The 23,094-nt window shown below is 38.8% G+C and overlaps 1 protein-coding gene across 6 annotated transcripts in view; it reads left to right on the plus strand.

Annotated features, from left to right (window-relative positions):
- The window catches only part of FHOD3 (formin homology 2 domain containing 3), a 375,803-nt gene that overhangs the window by 228,840 nt on the left and 123,869 nt on the right, over positions 1–23,094 (plus strand). For all 6 annotated transcript variants that reach the window (XM_071454950.1, XM_071454935.1, XM_071454930.1 and 3 more), the window contains exon 7: positions 22,583–22,694. In XM_071454950.1, the coding sequence (XP_071311051.1) occupies positions 22,583–22,694 (112 nt within the window). The remainder of the gene's footprint in view (positions 1–22,582; positions 22,695–23,094) is intronic.

Genomic DNA, 23,094 nt, shown 5'->3' on the forward strand with positions numbered 1-23,094 from the left:
TTGATCTTTTCCTCAAGAAATTTCTCACCCAATCTTATGCAACTGGATTTTAAAGTGGGTCTCCAAATAAATATCAAAAATTGGTTTGTAGTAATGGACAAGGTTACAATTCTAAGGGTCTTAACAGATATGAATAAAATCAAAAAAATAGTACTAGTACTACCTAACCCCAAAGCATGTTGAATGAAATCACTGCCAACCTGGATGGTATGCTCTCTTGTTAAGAATCTTGGAAATACTAAGTATTTGCATCTCATTGAATTTTATGGCTGTATACTTTGAAAAATAACTGTGCATATAGATGGTCTATTCATATGCCTGACTTTTGTGAGCAAGAGCCTGTGCTGTAGAACTGTCCTATGCTTTATTCTCAACGTGTTTGGAAGGTGATCTAGGAACTCTGGCTAGTTAAAAGAATTAAGAATCCAGGAAAAATCACACAGCTTGGAGACCTGCTGTGATCAATTTTATGTGTTTTCTTCCCAATCTGCTACCCTGATGGTTAACAAACCTTCCTGCAGCTTCTGACAAATGAGATGCCCCATACAACTTAAGCACAGACTGTTTAGATTGGATCATTTCTCTCTTAACTTCAGCCACAACTCTGGCAAGCCTCTGGTTTTGTTCTGTTTTCAGGCCTCGACCAAGTAGAAATGTTAGCTGGGTACCAGTCTTACAGGCTTTCTGGTTCCTTTGCTTCCTAGAAATGTTCAGAGCAAAACTGAGATCTCTCCTCAAAACCTAAAATTATTGCAGTCTCACCCATGGGCTGCCCCGCACTCGAGATGTTGGGTTGTGGTGAACAGGTACAACTGCTTTGAGTTTACTGAAACCCTGAACATTCATCTCAGCTTAGCAGCTGCCTCTTATAGTTAATCTGCTGTGCATTTGGCCATTGATCTGTTGTTATGAAAATGGATATGGGAGGGAGAAATGAAATCCTGGCTTGACTGGAACTTCCCTATTTCCTACTTCTTGAGGTCTTGAGCCTATGCTCACCCAGGCTATCAGAGAGCTTTCTTCCTCTTTCACTCAGAAACTGGATCAGCACTCAGTTGCATGAACTGAGTTTATTTTGAATTGCATTTAATTAGTGCTTTGAAGATAAGGATCAGGATGTTGCAATAAACTTGGAATAGGATACACTAGCCAGCACAGACTGTGTTAAGCACTTGCTTTGGTCTCTCCAACTCAGCAGACAGACTGCTGTGAATGCTGCTGCTCTTTACCAAACATATTTGTAGGTAGATTTCAAAGTCCTTCCATCAAACATAAAAGTAGTGGAGTCCTGCAGCACTAACTATTCCTGTAACTCCATCTGTTGCATTCCCTTACGAGTGTTTTGAAGGGATGAATACACATTTTTCTGTGGTCAAAAGGAACTCTTGTAGATTAAGGAGATACTAGAAAACACACAGTTCCCTCACAAGATATCAGAGATCTGATTTCAACTCGTTTGAAGTGGGGAATGAGAAAATGTAATGATTAACTGCCAACAATGTAGCCAATGCTCAGACACAACTTTTCACTCAGTCTCATCTGTTCAAAACTGTTTAAGAAAGTGTCGGGTTAGAGATGAGTGAAATATGTCCAACTATTCCCAGAAAATACCATGCATCTATGCAGATGTACAGATTTCTGGTTGTGAAGGAAAGGCAAGAAGAGAGATAAAAAGCAAGAGTTATACTAGAATTAGGTGGGGTTAAAACTGAAAAGCAACCCTAAAGTGAGTACTAGCTTTTAGGATTGCCTTGGTCTCCCTCACTACAGTAGTTCAGTGTCACAGACCTGTTACCATTCACGTGTGTGAACAAAGTGCTGTGCTTCACACCCTAGCTATTAATATATATATACATTTGATAATTAATTACTCTTATTATAACATCTATATCTGATATTAGCTCCTAGTGTTTTCTAACAAGCATTATGTCCAGCGCTACAGTGAAAGGAGAAGGTGCAATTGGAAAGTTTGTCTGTATTGGGGACTGAGACTAAAGAAAATGGAGCCTACTTATTCCAGCATGCTTGAAACCGCCAGTGGGAAATGTCTTTGACAATAAAATCAATTGCCTAACCAAAAGAAATAGAAAAATTAAATTTTCAGATGAAACAGAATGAAGAATTATAAGAGTTGCTCGATGGATAAAAAGATGCTAGTTATAATCCAGGCTTATGGTATAGTATACATATGAGAACTTTATGCATATCTAAATGCAGAAATCAACTTGGCCAGTATAAAGCACTGTGGTCATTATGACAAACCTTTTGGGACAGCTGTGTTATCATTTTTCAGGGTAGAAATATCAATAATCCTAACTCAGGAGTTTAATAAGCTGCATTTTCAGGAGTGTTTTAAAATAAAAATAAGCAGCTGTGTCTGCACCTTTTCTGGGAACACTGTTTCATGAACTCTGGTGCATAATGCTTCAGTTTCCAGAGTTTCCCATTTTCTGGTGTTGCTGCTCTTAGGTGTTATAGTGATTATCTTTTATGACAGTGGCTGTGGTGCTTGGCAGAAGGCATTAGAAAGTAGGCTATTAGAAAGTTTAACTGAAGCAGCAGGGAAACTTCTTCTGGTGCACAGTCATTGAAATGTCACCAAACTCAAATTTGTTAGCTCAGAACTTTAGTGAAGGTCAAGTGATACAGTTTTCTTAATCTATTTAATAGTTAAAATAATCATTTGCAAAATGTCCTGTAATGCTGGCAAATACCCTCTGTGCTCAGTCATTCCTTCTTGCCTTCACTGACAGGACCATATCAGTGGCATGTGTGGTACAGGAGATAGATCACTATGAAACATAAGAAAATGCCCTGAGAATGGCTCAGTTGGTTACAGCACAGTTCTAATAGCACCAAGGCTGTGGGTTCCATCCTTGAATGGGCCATTCATTTAAGAGATAGACTTCATGATCCTGCTGGGTCCTTTCCAATTCAGAATATCCTGTGGTTCTGTGAAAATGCACCATAGTGAATGGATGTTTCCACAAAGTACCAGTACCTCATCTGAACTGTGTGGTGAGACCAGTGTAAGAAACAAACCTGGCATCCAGATCTCCTGAGACTTAGTTGAGTGTCTTGAATTTCTGGCAGAGCTTTTTGGTTATTCTGCCAGTAGAAAGCAGCATATGGGGATGGAGGGGTTGCAGTGGTGATGCTGAGAAGACTCCTGCACTCATAGAAGAAAGGAGGTGGCCAGCCTTTTGCATTCTTGAGTAGGTGTTAACATTCTGGGATTTTATGACTGTTAGAGAAAGGGCATTATGGTTAATTTTTACTTATTCCATCAGATTTGAAGAATGCAGGTATTCCATCCTTATTTTAACAGAGCTCTGGCTTCAGTTTACATATTTATCTCAATGCACTATGATATTTATTCTGGTACAAGCAGAGTTCAATTTATTCATAGGATGTGGGCAGGATGTTTTTGTTAATCACTTAATTTCTCAAACTGTTTGTAGTAAACTTTGTAACTTCATTACCAAGTTACTTCTTCCTCTCACCTCTATTTTGATGTTTATTGAATTGTTATTAAAGATGTTTGAGAACTGCACGCTTGCTGTGGATCCTTTTTACAGGATTTTGAGGAAATGCAAAGAGAGTTTGCATGGAAGTAGCAGAAATTCCACACAAAGTCTCTTCAAATGTTTGTCTGTGCAAGGATCTCTTACTTCTCCAAAAGTATGACTTAAATCTGCTGGGTACTCTGCAGCTGCTGCTGTGAGATGTATAGGACCCATCTTTTTCTGCAGAATTGTTCTGCCTAATCTTCTCTCTGTTATTTTCCTGAATGTTCCTCTTTTTGAACAGAAACTGAATTACTATACAATTACTATTTTTGAATTACTATATAATTACTATTATTACTATTTGTTTTTTCTCTTAAATTCATCAAAATTTTCTTCTTAAATCAGTATCTGTCCTCATTCCCACATATATAGTGCAGTAGTGGAATTCTGCCTGCAGGAAAGGTGGTATCCAACATTTTTTGCAGCGTCATGTAAACCAGATCTGAGACAGTTCAGCCAACACAGCAGTTAATATACCAGTGTTTTGCTTGTAGTCTAGCCTGGAAGAATGGCCCAGATAGGGAGAGAGTTTTTACATTGGGAGACCCAGGCTGAATCCAGCTGCCAGGCACATTTTTGAACCAGTTTTCAAATCCCTTTTTGCCTTGGTCCCTCATCTGGAAAATTGGTATTTGGATTTTAGAGGCCTGGAGGAAGAACATAAGAGAGTAGAAGGACAGATTATATGTGAAGACAGATACATAGGTAAAAGTTGAACCTGATACTAATTGTTACCATATCTGCTCTTTTGGCATCACTCAAAAATGTTTGTCATTCTTTTATTTAGAGTAGTTGTTTTTTAAAGCAAAGGCTACTAGCTGAAAATACTTGGATAACAGAAAAAATACGCTGTATCAAAAATGGAAACTACCAAAACACACACGATGGCTCTATATTCAGCATGTAGTGCACCCCAAGGAACCTCTGAGGTGCAAGCAGCTCAGGTCCCTTACCAGGGTATTACCCAGGACTTGTGGCTACCTCACAGATTTTATGTTGGTCTCCTCAGTTACAGAACTTGCCCTTAGGAAGAAAAAGGTCTGGTAAGATGTGTGGACCTCAATTACTTTTCATAAGATCAAGATCAAAAGGAAGGTTCTTTGATAGGTTTTCTTTCTTCCTTTTTTTTTCTCTCCACACTTCTCTAAGAGTAGTTCATTCCATATAAAGACTTTTCAGAATAATTTCCAGCATACCAGCAGGTTTTCTAGCTGGCTCCCATGATACACTGAAATGAGCCTCATCTGGGCATGCTGTGTACTCTCTTCCCATATTCTGACCCTCTTTGATCACAGCAATTGAACAAGGAGTTCAGATGCTTCTTGGTTTGCCCCCCTCTATCTCTTCACTCTTTTCCCTTTTTGAAGACCACATTAATAAAAAACAAGAATGTGATGTTCAATATAAAACATACTGTAAATACCTCAGCCAGCATGGAATTTTTGTAGATTGGTCCCTTTTATTTTTGAATTTCTTCTTCTTATTAGAAGACACACAATTGTAGTAAACGTATGCTTTGCCTTTTTCATTTCCAGCAGTGTGTAACTGCTTCCTTCTTTAGCTCAGTAATAAAATTAAAGCAACCTCTCTGAAGCCCTTTTTCTCCATTGCACTTTAAATGTCAGTGTGGTTATCTAAGCATCTTATTGTTTTGTTTTTGGAGGGAAATGTAACACTTCTCTAACTTAGAGTTTGACTGCTTCTGCTTCCCCAATTAAGCTTTTCCTATGACACAGGCTTTCTTATAGTAAAGAAAGAGTAAAGTGGGACAAGAGACTACACAGCTATTAATGTATGGAGTTACTTCAAAACTGTTAATCCCTGAGGACTGTGTTTTAGTTCACTGTGTTTTCCTGAAGATACTAAATATATTAAAACTATATTTAATATGTGTCTGTTAAATATAGTGAAATGTTTTACTCCTTTCATTAAGTAGAGAAGATAGAGTTTCACTTAAGTTTTGCTCCTTTGTGTCACTGCCACTCTGTGTGGTTTGCAGTGCTTTCTGTTCAGGTAATTTTTTCTTTTTCCCTTTCTCATCTGCAGTCAGGCTTCCACAAATGCACACTCTTCACATGTTGGGTGTTTCTTGGGCCACCCTTCCAGGCACTCAGGAACTTGAGAGCCTTTTGCAGTAAAAACTGTGCATGGCTGCAGGGAGAAAGACATGTTACACCACCTGAAAGTAGGTTTGCTTCAGATCTGCACTGCTCAGATGGACGTCCGTAATAGCTGCATGCAATAGCGAGATTTGAGGCAAACTTCCTTAGAATCAGGATATACTTCAACTTTTGTCACTAGTCTGCAAAATTTTCCCTTATTGTTCCTTGTCGTCCCTTTCTGATGAAGGGATGCAACGTCGATGCCCAAGCTCAGCTTCTGGCAGTGGAAGATCATACAGCAGAGCATCAGACAAAAAATTTCAATTCACTACACAGAAGGGTTGAAGGTTATGTTAGACACAATGTCATTTATTAGGGTGTCTTTTGTATAGGAACAGCAATGGCTCCAAGGGTGTGCCAAGGCATTGGGCCATGGGACAGGATCTGAAAACAGAGCACAAGATTTTCCTGATGTCATCATTTGATGTAATACTACGGTTACTCATCTTGGAGGTTGTTTTGTTTTATTTCCCTCCTGCTCAGAAGGGTGGGTTAGGATTATTCATCATCTTTGGCTAAACCGATGTGAAGTTATGTGGAACAGATGGACCAGACTTACTTTACCTACAGATCTGACTAGTTCAGTCCCAGTCTGCACCATTTATGATACTGTGGATGTTATAGCACTGGTAGCATCCTGCCACTAACCCAGTTATTGGTTAGTTACAGGAAAAAAATGAAGCCTAAACCAGCATCCTTCTCATTACTACCCTTTACAAAGGGTGTTTTTCAAAGTTTTTGCAGTAGGTTGCTTTTCATCATAGAAGTAAGTTGCAGTCTCAGGGGGAAAAAGGGAGACATTTCACTCATCGGTCCTCCGGGAAGTTTTAGTCTTTCCCTTTTCTTTGAAACCATGCTTTTGATTTGTGTATCTGAATTGATTTTAAATCCTTCTTTGTCAATGAAAATAGTTTGTTTAAATGTCCTGTATCTTTTGAACAAAAGGGTAATGAACATTTTGAAAATTTTAGACCAGATATTAATACCACCTACTTCCATCTAATGCTCCAGCTTTCCTGCATGAATACATGCAGATGAAAGCTGATGCACTCATTTTCCCCGACTGCTCTGGAGAAGCAGCATCCTCAGTGGTGGCCACCACGTACTTGACAAGGGACCCGACAGGACACATCCTGTACAGCCAAGATACAGAAAACACTGCAGCTGTTCTCGTGCAGAAGGAAAAGAAAAAATATCAGTGAGGGGAATGAAAAAAGCAACTTGCCTTTTCTGCCTTAGAAAAAGCATCCCACAGCACCACCTAGCAGGCACAGATGGATATGAATAAACAGTGTGAGGACAGGACTGGGGCAAAATGCCTCTGGGAGAATACAATGTGGAGCAAGACTATGTGCTTTAAAACACTTAGTCCATCTAACACCCAGCACAGGTTATTGATAAAAACTGAGTTGTGCTGTCCTTCCCTGAGGCATCTGGTATCCTTTAGTTTTGGATATTTGTAGCTTCACACAGCTAATGAATCTCTCTGCATGTCTAATGAAATGCATCCTCAGTTTTGGGGTATTTTTTGTAATCTGCAGTTTTTCTCTTTAACTCCATGTATTTCTAACACACCTAGTTTAGTCAGAGTGATGGAATTACTTATCATGGAATTTTATGGGTTTGTCTGCAATCAGTCTGAGGTGCTGGGGAGGAATCACCTGCCTGCTGAGGAATACTGCCAGAGCACAGATTCTGAAGAGGCCAGCAAGCACATCCTCATCAGGGAAAGATGTATTTTAAAATAGTTAATCTGCAGCTGCTAGGTGTCTCTGTTTTTAAAAGCAGTTGTTTTACATGTTTGTTTTTCTAGGGGGCCCAGAACATGGAGCTTTCTTTTGAGCTGCAAATGTGAAGTATTTATTTGTGATTCTATAGCAGCCTCCTGCCTCTACTTTGGTTAATTTTTCTCATCTCCATAGCTTACACAGCCTTTTAACCTTCATCCTGCTATCCTAAACAGGCAGAAATGAAAGGCTCTGGCAATACCCACTTGTGGGAAGCTGTCTAGGAGATGGAAGGAAAAAGTCAGGGCTGCTACTAAAGACCTGCTTTCAGAGCATGAGTTGTAGCTGGTTATGCTGAGCTAGAGTAGCACTGTTTCTCCTGTGAATTGTGCTGTGAATATATGGGTTCAAAAAAACATGACTCAGGAATGAGGGAGGAGGAGTAGGACTTTCAGCTTGCAGAGATTTTTAGTTTGGCATTATGCATTTAGGCTGATCTGCTGTACTACTCAGAGGCAGTACAGAGAGATCTCTGGAAGCAAGGCTGAAGTCCAGTCCTTTCCAGGTTCTGAGATCTTATTTTCCTGCTTAAAGCAGGTGACTGTCTATCAAGACTCTTAATTTGCTCGGTAGCATTGGCAAAACTGATGTTGTTATTATTATGTTGTTATTATTAATATTAATAATAATAAGAAGAATATTCAAGAACTGTACAACCAAATCCCTATGTGCAAACTTAAAATAATTCTTTCAAATATTGTGAGACATTTTGCTCTTATAAAAGGAAATATGCTTATGTACTAACTTGGTGGGGGGGGGGAGAATGGAAACACCACCAGAAAAACCCAAATTTTTTTTTCTGGTGTTACCATGGTTACTGTGGTAATATCTTTCATGCCATTCACATGGTTGTTCCATATGAGAGCCTACCATGAAAAACTTTCTAAAACCAAGCAAAATTACACCAAAAGAAAGAGTTCAGCATAGTTTATGTACTCCAATAAAGTCACCTCCTCAAAACCTGTACTCCACTGCATTGAAAGGGTCAAATCTCAATTACATTTGCTTTTTTCTAAATCTATAGGAACTATTCCCATCAGGCATTACACAGCTACCGCAGTGCATTTCACTTGAGCTTTCTTGGATACAAAGGATAATGTTCTGGAGCAGTTTATTTTACTGCTTTTGTTAACTGCTGTCCCTTATTAAGGCATCACTGTATTTACTGATTTTGTCTGCAGTTACTGTTGACTTCAGAAGAAAGTGGAAGTAATCTGTTGTGGTTAGTTCAGGAAGAAGAAAGGGTTGGGGTTTTTTTGTTCCGTTCCCCTGCCCAACCCCTGTCCCGCAGTCTCCTCTCTGTCCCTCTGTACTGCTCCCAAAGAACTGAAACAACAGCTCAAAATTGATCTATGATGCAAGTCAAATCACTGCTGATTATGATCTCATGCTTCTGTGGGTTCAGCTCTTTGAATGACCCTGGCAATTACTTGGCTAAAAACTATTCAAGTCCCAGATGCTGAATAATTCTTAAATATTGCATCTGAAATAGTTTACATTGTGATGAAACAAAAACTGAAATATGTGTGAAATAATGCCACAAGTAAAGGCACATCTCACTGTGCTACCTTAGTCAAATGTGCTTAGTCAAAAGTCTTTAGGTCCAGAACAGTGCACTAAGGGTCAGATGAAGAGAAACAGACTCTGGAAACTGATCCCTTGTCCTCGTCACTGCTGCTGCAAACCTACCTATAGCTTGGTAGCTACAGCCTTTTAGGAATATACAGGCAAATACCTAACTTCAGTTATTACATTGCTGTTTGGTGTTTGTGGTCACAGATGATTTCAGATGATGCTCTGTTGCACTTCTGAGGCTCTTTTAACCTCACTTGGGAGATATGAACCTAGTCCAGTCTTGTCTTTGAGCTGCACATCCAGATTTCCACAAAAGTAGGCTGCAGGGAGACTACACGTGCAGGTGGGTTAGTTCAGAAGCCCTGCTGGACCTCTCAGTTCTGACCATGAGTTTCCAAGCCTTGAATAGTTTTCATTTCCATGTTCCAATTCTGCTGTATAGAAAACATGTTTCTACCCCTTTCTGTCTGCTGTCAAACTAGACCCAAAGTGACCATTGCTGTTACTGTGGTGCTCCTGAGGACCTGAGACACAAAACCTGGGAGTCATTGGAGGTTCCTGAGCAAACCACTCAATATTCTCTTAAATGCTTGAGAAAATGTAATTCATTTAGTATACAACATCACAGATTTTTACTGTAATCCCAGACCACACTTGGTATCCAGAGAACTACGTGGGTATCATTGCATAAAAAGTCTTGTCTTCACATGATAGATGAGCTGAGAACTACATTTTGGGCATATGTATGGGCATTTAAATCTTTAACAAAGCAGTTCTGCGTATGTTTAGTGAAATTAGGCAATCTCTGTGATCTGCTGAAAATAAGTGTTAGGGATTTTTTGTCTCTTTCAGTATATGTATGTTTGGGAGCTAGTATGGGTGTGTGAGAGATAGGCAGAAAATAAGTTGCAAGTGCCATGCTTTGAAAAATAAAGAATAGTTAAAATATGTATTTAAGAATCATTATTTTTTTAAATCATGTTTTTTATATCTGGTAATTTTTAGCGACGTTTAATAAATTAGACACCATCCTGGACAACTAAGTGTAGGTGGCTTTGCAGAGAGCTGGACAAGATGATCTCCAGAGAGGTCCCTTCCAGCTCAACCCTTAAGTGAATCACTCAAACTTCCTCCTCTTTTTCCTGCTGTAGGGGTACCCACATACTTTTGCTTTATACTTAGAGGAAAATTGTAAAAGCCAGATCTTTTTTATGAGCTGTAACAAAGGCATTTGCTTTTGCTACAATTTTTGATACAATTGGGATCTGGACATGGAGGTTCGTGAAGCTGAAGTTAACTTCATCTAATCTGCAGACCTTTGGAACACAATTGAACATGAGAGTGATTAGAGTTAAGCCTGTATTGTTAAGCCTTTGCCACATCACCAGAAGTGCTGTGTGGAAACAATTCCATTTCTCTTATCCAAGCAGGAGTCTGAGGAGTCTTTTTCCAGCTCTTTCACCTTTCTGGGATTCAAAATCAACTGTACATATTTTCAATTTGTATGTTTGTTTGATTTGCTGTAAAATTGGGGGTGGATGTAATGAGTTTGGTTGATAAAAGTCATAGGAAGGAGGTGGCTTGAGACAGAGGAATTACATTATTTCTTTGAACATTGAGCTTTAGAAAAGAGTTAGAATAATAACTTAAAAAAGAATTATTACTTTAATAGAAGATCCCTGTCAAGAGAAGCCTACAATAATATAATATATCCTTACAGTTGTCCACCTGTATGCAGAAGTTGCATACTTGCTAGCTCTTATGAAAACCAAAATTGAGAATATCTCCATCCTTGTCCTCTTCTGGCAAAGGAGGGAGTTAGAATAATGTGACATTGCTAGGGCTGTATAATTAAGCAGTGTCTTAGCTGATATGCAGAGACCTGTGTCCCCATAAAGCAGGTTTCTAAATGGCTCCATGAAGTATTCTGCCACTCCCTTCCTACAATGTAGGAAGCTGGAAATGTCTAGTCTGTTACATTTTTGTTTTCATAATGAAGTTTTTTGGATTTACAAAAAAGGTATCTGGACTAGACTGATAATGAGGACTAGATTTGAGGATAGCAGCCTCTTCCAGATTTAGGACAGACAAACAGATGATTGCTGGAAAAATATGACCACTTCTGTTATGTTTACATGTCCCCCAGCTCTTTGGGGGAAAAGTATCTTTATTTATTAACTTTATTTGGCAAGTTATCCAAAGGTAAATGTGTGTCTGGTTTTGCAGTCAAACCTCTGCTTCTGAATTACTTTTTATGCCTGATAATACTCAGAAGTTTGAGAATAGAGAAAAATCTGCAGTCTTTATGTACAGTGAAACAATAGTGCTTTTATTAGTGCTTTTATTAATAATTATTTTTATTTTATTTTATTTTATAGATATAGATATTCCACCTATATTACTATCATTATAGTAATATAGGTGGAATATCTATATCTATATGTATCCGTTCTCTAGTCTTACTTTATTACATATTCTTTCAAGAAGAATTACTTGTGGTGGGTTTGTCCCATGGTTTGATGTGTGATATTTGTTCTTTCAACAGTTTTATCATTTCAGTAGTTCAAACCACTAGAATTTGCTTTTTGGGATGCTTAAAAAGAATAACCTGTTAACAATGAATTACTTAAGAAAGATGTTGCAATAGGTAATATTTTATAATTAGGAATCTTTGTTGACATACTATCTTCAACCATTTCCACACACTTTATTCATAGGTTGTTATGATTTTGTGTTTTTGCTGTTGAAATGTTGTCTATAAGATTGTGCAGTGTCAGGAAAGGACTGCTAACCATATCATTCAACTTACAGTTGTTTTCAGGCGAAGTTATTTAAACACAAGCATAGTTTGGGTATTTATTATGAGTACATTTTAATGAAACTGTTGAAAGAACAAATTTCACGTGCAGAAAACCACAGAATAATAATAGAGTAGTTTTCCACTGTACTTGCAAACTCAAATATTTTTTTCCCCTAGGGTCCTTGAACTCAACCTTGATATTATTTAAACAGGACATTTCCAAGGCCACTAATTCTAGCAAGTTGTTTCATAAGCAGTAGAACTAATGAAGCAATTTGTTATCTTTGTTTTCCTTCTTCCTTGCTTTTTCCTTGCCATCCCACATGCTCTTGGAGGCTCCGTCCTGCTGTGTGTTCCATGCCTGCTGTCTTTTGTGCAAATGGCAGCCTGCAGCATGGCTGGTGGTGGGCTGAGGACTGATGACAAATTTTCTAGCTGTGTCCCTTTCAAAATGACTGGAAACTTCCTTTTCTCTTATGAGCTTACCAACTTGGGGTCTTTTGTAATGCCTTTTTCAACTTGAGTAGGAACATAACTCCATTACTGTCGAGTGTGACAGGGCAGTGGGTAGATAGATCCCATAGTTACAGGAGAGAGTCCAGAAGTAGGCAGTGGGAGGGACAGCACAGCTGCCTAAGGAAACAAGGGTGAGAATGCTGTGCTCCTCATGGCTGTCGTGTGTTTCAGTGGGTTTAATTTTCTAAGAGGCTCCAAGAGAAGGTACTCTAATAGTTCTGTTATTTGTCTGTTTTCTTCTGGCTTTGACCATAATTCATTCATTTTTTTGGTGATGGCTTTCACAATCAGGGACAGGGTGATCTCTGAGCTCTACTTGAGCCACTCTGCATTGGCCAGGAGGAAAATTAACATCCTGAAGATAGTAGAGTTTTGATATTCTGCTTTGTACACAGTTCCCATATCAAACATACTGAAGCTTGTGAAGCCCTCTCTGCTGCTGTCATGAGGAAATCTATGGTCACCAGCTATATAAATCAGAGGATAGAGAGTGGGTCTTGGAAGAAAGTAGTTTGCTATGGAAAATTTATGTGCAGCAAGTGAACTTCCTTCTACATAATTTCTAGTTACTCAACAAAATTATACAGTAGTAATTTGATCTTAAATCTAAAGACTTAATTTGGAATTTTAAATATTTCTGAAGACACACATTAGTCAAATATTTACTTGGAGGCTTAAAAGAAGAAATAAGATGCAATGTTAGATCTTATGTTTGCCTTTAAAATGTACAGTACTTTAGCTTTTCTGTACCTAAAATGTGATCAAACACAGCATGCATCAGAGAACTGTTGCACTACTTGATTAATTGTAGATGACTTTCAGATCCTTACATGCTTTGCATGAGATACCTTAGTAATAGGTTATTGAATCCCTTCTCTCTTTAAAATTAATTGCCTTTTGTCTTGAGTAAAGTGATTTTGTATTGCATTAGATGTTTTTTCAAACCAAGATGTCATTCAGCAGTATAACAAAAGCTAAAGGAGTGTGGTATGAAAGGGATTTCAGAGCAGGGAGTGAAGATAAATTCCTATCTGCAATTAAGTTCATAAAAACTCTTTTCCTCTCCCATTTTTTTTTTTGTATCACAGTTAAGGAAATATCAACTTGGCCCTGCCCAAGGAAAAGAAGTTGCTGAAATTGCCAATCTCTCAAACCTTTCCCGTTGCCAGAGGTTCAGCCCAATGACCATCTGTTGAGGACAGCACAGTTCAAGGCTAAAATCATACATCAATTTAGGGGGCTGGTGGGAAAGCTCTGCATGTAACTCCTTGGTCATAAGAAAAGAAAAAAAAAAAAAAAAAGAAGACATGCCAAATGGCCTTAATCATATTTCCCCTATGCAGGCGCACAAAACCCATTCTTGTGATCCATTTCAGTTTGCAAACTCATTTCTAATGTGGAATTCTGATGCTGCATGGCTTCAAATCTTGTTGTTTATTATCTACTTACCTTACTGTTACCAAAATATGAAATCTCATTATTGCTTCTATTGCTGAACATATCATCAGGGTAGTGTTCAATTTTTAATTTATTCTGCTGATCAGAAGCACGCATTTTATTTAATAGACATATGGCTCATTCCTAAAGACCCATCAGGTCTAACTGTGACTTACAGACTTTAGGGTCATGGATTTGCTGGAACTACCAAAAAATGGCCAAGTCAGGCAGTATGTTTCCAGATGCTAAGTTGTGTTAGAATGACATTGTACATATCATAATATATTGTTGCTGTTGCTTTTGCATAAAGCTAGTTTAGCATGTACCCAACAGAGATTTTGCTATCTAATGAAAGGAAAAGACTTTACTAGACCATCTTGCTCTATGATCCATAACAGGAAAATGCTAGAAAACTGAGGCTAGACATAAATAAGGTGCATGTTTGTAGAAGACAAAAAGAGAATACAGAGGTCTGTTCCTTATCATGCTTGATAGCACTTTACACACAAGCATGAGTCTAACCAGAAATTGGTTCTCATGTTACTGTGGTTTCTCTCAAGCTAAGTTTTATACCTTATTTAAGATAATTCAATCACAATCTTTATCCAGACAGAGAAGACAGTGCTAGAGGTACTGATAGTGTTTATTTTCCTGGAGTCCTAAAAGATGCCAGTGTTTGGGAATGGTTAATAAAAGAATCAACAGATGATACAATGAAACTGCACTATTTAAAGAGAGAAGGAAAATTAAATCTGAGGGTAAATCTTTACAAGTGAAGCATAATTCCTAGTCTGGACAAAGGTTGATGGCAAATTTCCAGTGAAATATTTTTGGTTTGTGTTTTGCAATGGAATAAACTAAAACTTTAATTGAAACCAAACCCTTTTGTTTCAGCAATATCTGAAAAAGCCAAGTAGAAAGGCATTTAAAACTGTGTAACACCTAATAGGCCTGTGGTTGGGCCCCTGACAAAGGTGCAAGGACACCAGCTCAGAAGTCACCTGAGGGTAAAGAAGTTTAATCCTTTTATGTCCTATAATCTCCAAGTCCTACCCTGTCCTCCTTTCTAGCTCAATAATTACATGTGATTTTTACACAATGAATAGTTCTTGTGGGAGACACTGGGGGGATTGGCCTGGTTGTAGGGGGGAAAAGCACAATGAGATTGCTCTCACTTTGTGTGTTGTCCCGGAGAGCTCTGAATGGTCTTTTATTTATCCTGTCATAAAAAAAACAAAAAAAAAAGTCATTTTAGACTACTTTATGGGAGTAGAAAATCACTTCTCCACCTCTTCAAGATTGTCATTGATATTCCAAAAGGAGGAGAGGGGATTACTCAAAAAAACCCTGTAGCATTTCATGTTTTGTTCCAAACACTGCAGCCTCAGGTTTATTCAAACAGTGTCTGTCTGATGTGGCAATTGGTGCAAGAGAAATGCAGCTACATCAGTAGTTCATTAGAAGTGACTTAATACAGGGCTGATTTCTACCCCAAACATATTCTTTCAAAGCTCTCATCAGAACTGCATGTATTCATCTGAGTGCCACTTTGACCTGCAGTAGGCTTTGATTTGTTGTATGAGTTGCCTACTTCTGTGTACAGATGTTTTTCTCGTATTTCCCCCTTCTTCTTCTGGACCATGATTGATGGTGTACATCGTAATTTCCAGGCATGAACCTTTTTTTTCTTTCTTGTTGACCATTCACTAATCACTATTTGCTCATCCCTGTGTTTTGTTGGTAGGCCAGATGAATTTCTTTTTAATGACCTTCTTTCTCTTCATGTCAGAAGTCTCACCACAGATAAATGACAGATACACACCACATATGTAACAGTGTGCAGAACATGTAATCATTACCCAGTATGTTTGCGAAGTTCTGAGAAATTTCATTTTCAGAATAGTAAATGAATGTATTTCTCTGCCATTCCTAACATTACACATTCTGTGGAGGAAAAAACCTTAAAGGAACATTCAGAATAAAAAGACTGTTGTTTAACTGATGGTTTTGGAGCATCTTGCATCTAAGCTTATAGGGGTTTTCAACTCAATCTAATTCCTTTCACAGCTTCAGTCCTGAGCTGGCAAAGCCCTTAGCAACAGTTCATTTGCCTTATTTAAGCGTCCCTCTTTGAAGATTTGAGCAAAAATGGCTGAATATTAAAATGCAATCTGGCATTGTTTTAATATAAAACTTACAAAAATTGCTTAAAATATAGATATGGCATCACAGGCATTCTTATTTGTTCTATTGGTACACCAGCCCACAGAAACATAGATTGTTTAATAGTTAAATTCCTAATGATATAAAATGCCTAGGTGTTCACAGTATGTGAACGGGGGCAGTACGTAGAACGGGGGTTATTCACATGCTTTGTGCACACTGTATTTAACTGTTGCCTCCCAGCTTTGTGATCCTCCCTGTGCAGTGCATACCCTGTGACTTGGGCAGATGCTGTGTCTCTGAAAAGAAAGTGTAGGAATTGGCACCTGTTCATTGTGATCCATCAAGTAGCTTTCTGGGCCCTAGTACATTTGAATTCTTTCTTCCTCTGGTAAAGGAAGATTGCACTAATTTACAACGTTTTGTTTGGTATTCTGTAGTCATTTGAATTTCTAAATTTTCCATCTTTAAAGATGCAGCTTTGAAGTTCTAATGGAAAATAAGGGTGATTGGAAGTTCTTGGCATAGGTGACACAGAAGGATCTCATTCTTGTGATCATTCCTGCTTTCAGGAACTATGAATAAAAAGGAACTGAATTACTAAATAGACTTGTCACCTGTTTTTGGACTGAAGTAACTGACCTCAAATGTCAGTTTTGGACAAGAGAGAGACTAGAAAGAATTTGGGTTGTTTCTGCATTCTGTAAGGCATTTGCAAATCCTAGTATTAGGGAGCTTCAAATGTTTTACCCTCTAATGTCTTTCCCCTTGCTTGTTTGGCACTTCAAGCCGCAGTTTTGTCTGGGTTATGTAAGCACTCCTATTTCCAAAGCTCTTGCTGTAGCTGCTAAGGCTCTTTCCAGTGTTTAGCCAGCCCTGCATGCTTCTGAGACAGAGGTGGCTCTTCCTGCTTATGCACTCAGTGCTGGAGCTCTTGGTTGGCTTTCTGCAGTGCAGATGTGGGAAAGGTTCACTAAGATGTTGAATGCAGCAGAGACATTCTTTTACATAAATACGGGTGGACAGCATGTGAAATACTGAAATTACATTGTTGCAGAGATTTCAGAAAATTTAATTTAAAAAATAGTGGGATGTCATAGAATCATACAATGGAAAGGTTTGGGTTGGAAGGAAGCTGAAAGATCACATAGTTCCAACCCCTCTGCCATTGAGTTTACTTCCACTAGACAGTTTACTCAAATCCCCATCAAATCTGGCCCTGAAAACTTTCATGAACTGAGCATCCACAACCTCTCTGGGCAACCTGTTTCAGTGCCTCACCACCCTCACAGTGAAGAATTTTTCCTAACATATAACTATGATCTCTTTCAGTTTAAAGCCATTACCCCTTGTCTTCTTAAAAGCTGGGAAAATTACAGGTGTTTCTTTTAGCATCACACCATTTGATTCTGTCTACTTATTCTGAATAAGAGAGTATGAATTGGAGCAGGTGTTAATCATGTGCCTTTGTGTGAATGAAGGTCAAACACATCTCAGGCTGGGCTGAGGGGAGCGCAGCCACCGAGGTGAAGGAAGTGCCTCTCCCTCTTTGGTGCTGATAAGGCAGCATCAGGAGTTCATGAGTCCAGTGTTGGGCTCCTCAGTATGAGATAGATACTTATCTACTGGAGCAAATTCAGTGAGGCTCACTATGACAGTCAGATGGGGTAGAGCACATGCTATATGAGGAAAGGAACTGGATTTTTTTCACCTTAGATAAGAAAGAAAAATCTTATCAGGGCCATTCCAACTTAAATTATTACTCTGAGATTCTCTCAAGCTCACTATTTATATTTCCTTTTTTTGATTATTACAAAGGAAAACAATATAATAATATTGTATATTATAATATTACCATATAGTATTAATATTTATTTTATATATTTGTTGCTCATTATAATAAATAGTGTCTTTATATAGATACACTATATATATATGTATAACATATTTATTTAAATATATATATATATCTTTAGTTATATATATATATAGAAAACCTTCCATTCCAGGAAGATCTTTCCTCCTTTTGTGAACAGAAGGTGATTTTATTCCCTTGGAAAACATGAAATTGAGTCAAATTGCAGGTGCTGGTGGGATGCCAATGGGCTCTTCCTGCAGCCCTAGATCTGAAGTTGGGGGCATCTTTGCACCCTACAAGAGAGAAGGGTTCCAGCTTCCCTATGCACTTCCTCCAGACAGGCTGAGCACTGGTTGCACTGGGTGTTTCTTTAGCTGCAGCTCTGCCTGGCTGTATCCTAAAAAAAGGATGAGTACCTGATCTACAGTAAATCCAAGTCTGCACCTGGATTAGGTTTCAGGGGATTTGGCTGGAGTAAATCTTTATTTAAAAATTCAATGCCTATTTCTCCTTTAAATTTGAATAGCGTAAATCTGAAGTAGCTACATCTCCCCAAGTAAAATATTTTTATTCAATTTCCTTTTTACTTTCTTCCTTTTTAAGATGAAAAATAATTGAATCCGGAATATTTCAATCTGAACTCTACAAATATTGCTTTGGTCTCTAAGTCAATGAACTTTGTGACAACATTCCTTGTAAAGGTTAAAGCCTTTCCAGACAAGTGATTAACAACTATGATAAGCCCTTCCATGAGACATGAGTTTTGCAGCCTGTTGTGTGGTATCCCTGTCTAAGTCTGTAATTGTCTAAATATAAAGAGATAAAAGGGAAAGGGATTGCCAAACTGCACTGTATAAGGTAAAGCGAGTCAGAGGGAAAAGGTTTATAATTTTTCTTCTTCCTTTTACGTTGCTGGCTTGTTCTTATCTTCAGCCAGAAGATGCTAACATTGTTTCCTCTCTATAAATTGGCTTGCACATGATACAAAAGCACAACACGAACTTTATTTTCTAGCTTAATAGAAGTTCTGATGCTTCACTGTTTGGATATTCAAGAATCCTGATTTAATCTCAGAACTGTTAAAGAATTATTTTACCAAGCCAGTGAGTATGCATATTGTCTCAGTGAGCCTTCCTTTTTAAATAAGCAGTAATAATATTTAAATGGAATTTGGATTTAATTAGAACAACCAATGTTTCCAAAGTGATAGTAACAGGACTTTTTTTGATCTAGCACATCTACTTCTTTTGTTGCCTTTCTAGTCCTGTTTGAAGTAGAAGTGTGATTGGTCCATGGGTTTTAACAAAACTGTGACTATTGAAGCAGATTCAGAAAGCAGTTGTTCCCCTCTTCAATAGTAAATGAGTATCAGGAAAAAATCCCACAAACAGTCTTAAAAGTTTTCATTAAGTTTTTAACAGCGGTTCAGATTATTTGTGATTCACCTGCTTGTGAATGAAATATGGAATGTGTTTCTATTGCTCCCATTGCTGTGCCACCTGGGTAAATCATGTGAAATGAAATTACAGTGACTGGCAAAAAGTCCCATGACTTCACAAAAGGAAGCAAGAAAATCAGTGAACAGCTGCTGTCTTTTCCTGTATAGCAATCCTCCAATTTTGAGATTGTTATTTTATTTGCAATCAAGCTATATAATTAATTGAAAAGTTATGTCGTGCAAACACATTTTAGAACTCACACAGGAAGCTGTGAGGATCTTTGGCAGTCAAATAGTTATTCACAAATGGGAACTTAGACCCACAGGTGGTCGCAAAGGGAACATTTAACAGATTGGACAGCATATGGGAGGCCACATTGAAAAAATTCCCTGTGCTTCAAATTGGTCCTGCTGCCAGGTATCCCTGAACAAACCTTTCAGAGACTGCTTGGTGCCAGAGTGGATAACTAGAGCTGGTTTTAGTGTGAGTATGTCAGGCTCTGGACTGTTTTTGTGTCTGGGTGTGACAGGCTATCAGATGTCTCAGAGGGGTTTTGGCTGGCTGAAGACTTCAGTTTCCTGGGGCAGTGCAGCTGCTCAATGACTGCCTGCTCCTGTCAAGAAGCACTGTTAATGCAGTTTAGAAAAGCACTGCAGGAGCCTAAAGACTGTGTGGGTCATGGGTAGCTAGGTAAATCCTCAGCATAGGCATTGTGCAGTCTAGGACTGCAGTGTTTTGCTTTTCCCCTTGCCCAAAGTGTCCAGAGCAGCAGGCAGGCTTAAAAGTGCCCACAGGAGTCCCAAATGCCATTTTCTGTTAAGCAGGAAACAGCATTGTTTTAAATGCAGGTTTTCTCAAAGCTAGTGTTTGTGGTGGTGCAAGAAGAAAGCAGCCATGGTATGCACCTTCAGTGGAAAGCACATCCACTTCCAGGGCTGATTAACTCTTTTGTGAGGAGCTGGATAAGCCCTGAAAATTTACAGATTGACAATCTGAATTTAGAGTGTCCTTCTAGGACCTAAATAGCTTTCCAAATCGCTCCTTTTCTCCAGGACTGCTTCTGAGTGGCATTTATTCCTTACAAACCATCTGCTAGCTTGTGAAGCACAGGAAGCTGATACCTGCAGATAGCACCTGCAATCAGCCAGCTTGAGCCTTGGTCTGGTGCAAATGCAGTGGGCTGCCCTGAGGCTGCTCAGGGTTTGCAGCGTGGCAGCTGCAGAGGGACCAGCTCCTCATTGCAGCAGCTGCCATGGCCTGCAGGCAACAATCTGAGCAAAGGTACTGCCAAAGGTTCTTCTTCCTGGAAAAAGATTTGCAAAAATAGACTTAAGCCTGGTGTGTCCCCCACTGATTGCTGTCAAATGGACACTTATGGGAACTTTGCCATGAAGGACTTCTGTGAGAATTCATCCCATTGGCACCACATGGTCGAGGCTTGAGGCTTTAAGAACCATCAAAAGTAATATCTAAGCTTTCCTTTCTAAGGAAAAAAACCCTAATCAGGTTGGTAGATAGTATGTAAGTACGAAGTATCTTAATGCTAGAATAGTTATAGTAATCTGGTATAACTCCTATTTACAAAGTAACTTTACAAAAAAAGTGGTAACTTTTTGGAAATTCTTTCAGTATGCTTATTAAACAATTGAACTTGATTCCTAAGAGAAATGTCACTGCAGACCAGCAACACCATGGTATTGGCCTGACAGGCAAATACATGGATGTACAGTGCAAATGTGGGGAAGTGATTTGTTGTGTTATCAGGTTTCAATTTCCTTTAATTTAACTACCCCATGTATCTATGAAGTATCACTGCAGCAGTACAACTGCAAATTAGACTAACCAAGGGTCTTAAGGGACCTGGTCAGTTTTGTCACTGGGATTTCCTGGCTGTCAGCCCTAAAATTCAACAATTTGACAACACATAAAGCCTGAAAAAAGCCTAGATTCAACAGCAGAATATTTTGCATTGCTAGTAGTGCCATTGGGGGCATTAAGCTCAATTCTACATGAGTGGGTAAACCCCAAGAAACTAGGCAATTAGCAGGGATCACTGTTGACACTGAACTGTGTTAACAGCAGCAAGCTGCATTTTAGCTCATTACCTTCAAGTGAGCTCCAGTACATCTCCATGAGTGGCTGTGTGAGCACAGCAGCTTGAGTCTATGCCTGTTGCACTTGCAGTCTTTTTTAGAATATAGACACAGTCACTGTCTTGTGACCATGTGTACATCTATGATATTATTAATAATTTTTTTTTTTGCTTCTTAGGATTTGTGTTAAGAGGACTTGAAAAAAAATTTGGAAATGGGAATTAGTCAATATTGACAGAAACTGTATAGTAATCCATTATTGAGATTGAAAGAATAGCAAATTTGAACCAGTACCAATTCCCACAGTAAAAGCCTTCTCAGTATGCAGAGCCCTGCCTATTAAAAATTCTCCCCTCAAGTAAAGAGTTGTTTTTCTATGTACCTGATCATGCCAAGTAATCATACTTGATTATCCCTAAAAATTCTTACTCAGCTCTTTTAGTCAAGTAATCCTCTCTGGAAATGGGAGCTCTGAGGTGAAATTGATAGAGTTTGACTATTGAATTCTAGTAGATCCATTTTACCAAAGACGAGTCTTTGATGAACGCTCCCTCCTAAGGATGTTTAAAAACCTGAGTTTGAAAACTTGCCGGCAGAATGCTCAGTTCCAGTAAATCACACATTTTGTCACAGGGTGGGATAGTTGGAGATTAAACACACTTCCTCCTAAGTTGTGTTTATTAGTGAAGATCAATCTATTTAATAATTTAGGGATTGAACAGTAGCATTATAAGAAGAGAAGAAAGCATAAGGAGGAAATCATCCCATCATCCAGCATTTTGACAGGATTAAAGTCTCAGAGAAGAAGGAGGAAATAAATGTGTTGAAAAATAAAGAAATATATGCTTTGTTAGCTCAATAAGTTCTGCATATATCAAGCTTTGGGCAGCAATTTTGGGGATATGCAAAGGTAGGATGTTCACCCTTTTGTTACTTGTGGCAGTATTAATACTTCACTTGCATTCATTATCTGCTGGGGATTCCCTAGGAGAGCACTGTCCAGTGAATGAAATTCTCAGCCAGCTGTTTATCTTCCATTTTCAGTGCTGTCACAGTTTAATCTCTTCTGTTTGTGTGTTACTACCAGATGTGGACCGCTGGGCTTGCCTCTTGCCCAGTGTCATTTCCCACAGCTGGGAATGCTGTGGTTTGGAGAATGACAAGTCACACTCTTTTCTTCCAGTTTCGCCTGGTGGTAAAGACAGCACTGAAGCTGCTGCTGGTGTTTGTGGAGTACACAGAGTCCAACGCACCACTTTTGATCCAGGCAGTATCCACTGTGGATGAAAAGAGAGGTGAGTAGCCTTACCAGGGGGTTGCAACATCCCAGCACCGCTGAGGTCAAGGTAGCATTTCATCACTGCTTTCAGTGGTCCTAGAGTTGCTGTCATTGATGCCTGCTTTGTCCAACATACCTTTTATTTCTTAAAAGCATGTTTTAAGTATTCATACAATTTAAGGTTATTTTAAGAATTAATTATAATGGGAAAGTGAAGAGTGAAAACTGAAGAACTCCTTTACCTCCTGGGGTGCCAGAGTCATTGCCCTTTCCCTGCATCCACATGCTAAGTAAACCCCCCCTCCCCAATATCTTCCGACTCAGAGGCTCCTTTGGGCAAGACCATCTTTCCACTTCCTTCTGGGAAGCAGCAGTCTGATTTAGAAGAGAAAATGATATCTAATCAGCGTAATCCC

Source organism: Agelaius tricolor, unplaced genomic scaffold (genome assembly GCF_023055355.1).
Source record: "Agelaius tricolor isolate 1412-34295 unplaced genomic scaffold, bAgeTri1.0.p SCAF_2, whole genome shotgun sequence".
Classification (NCBI taxonomy): Eukaryota; Metazoa; Chordata; class Aves; order Passeriformes; family Icteridae; genus Agelaius; species Agelaius tricolor.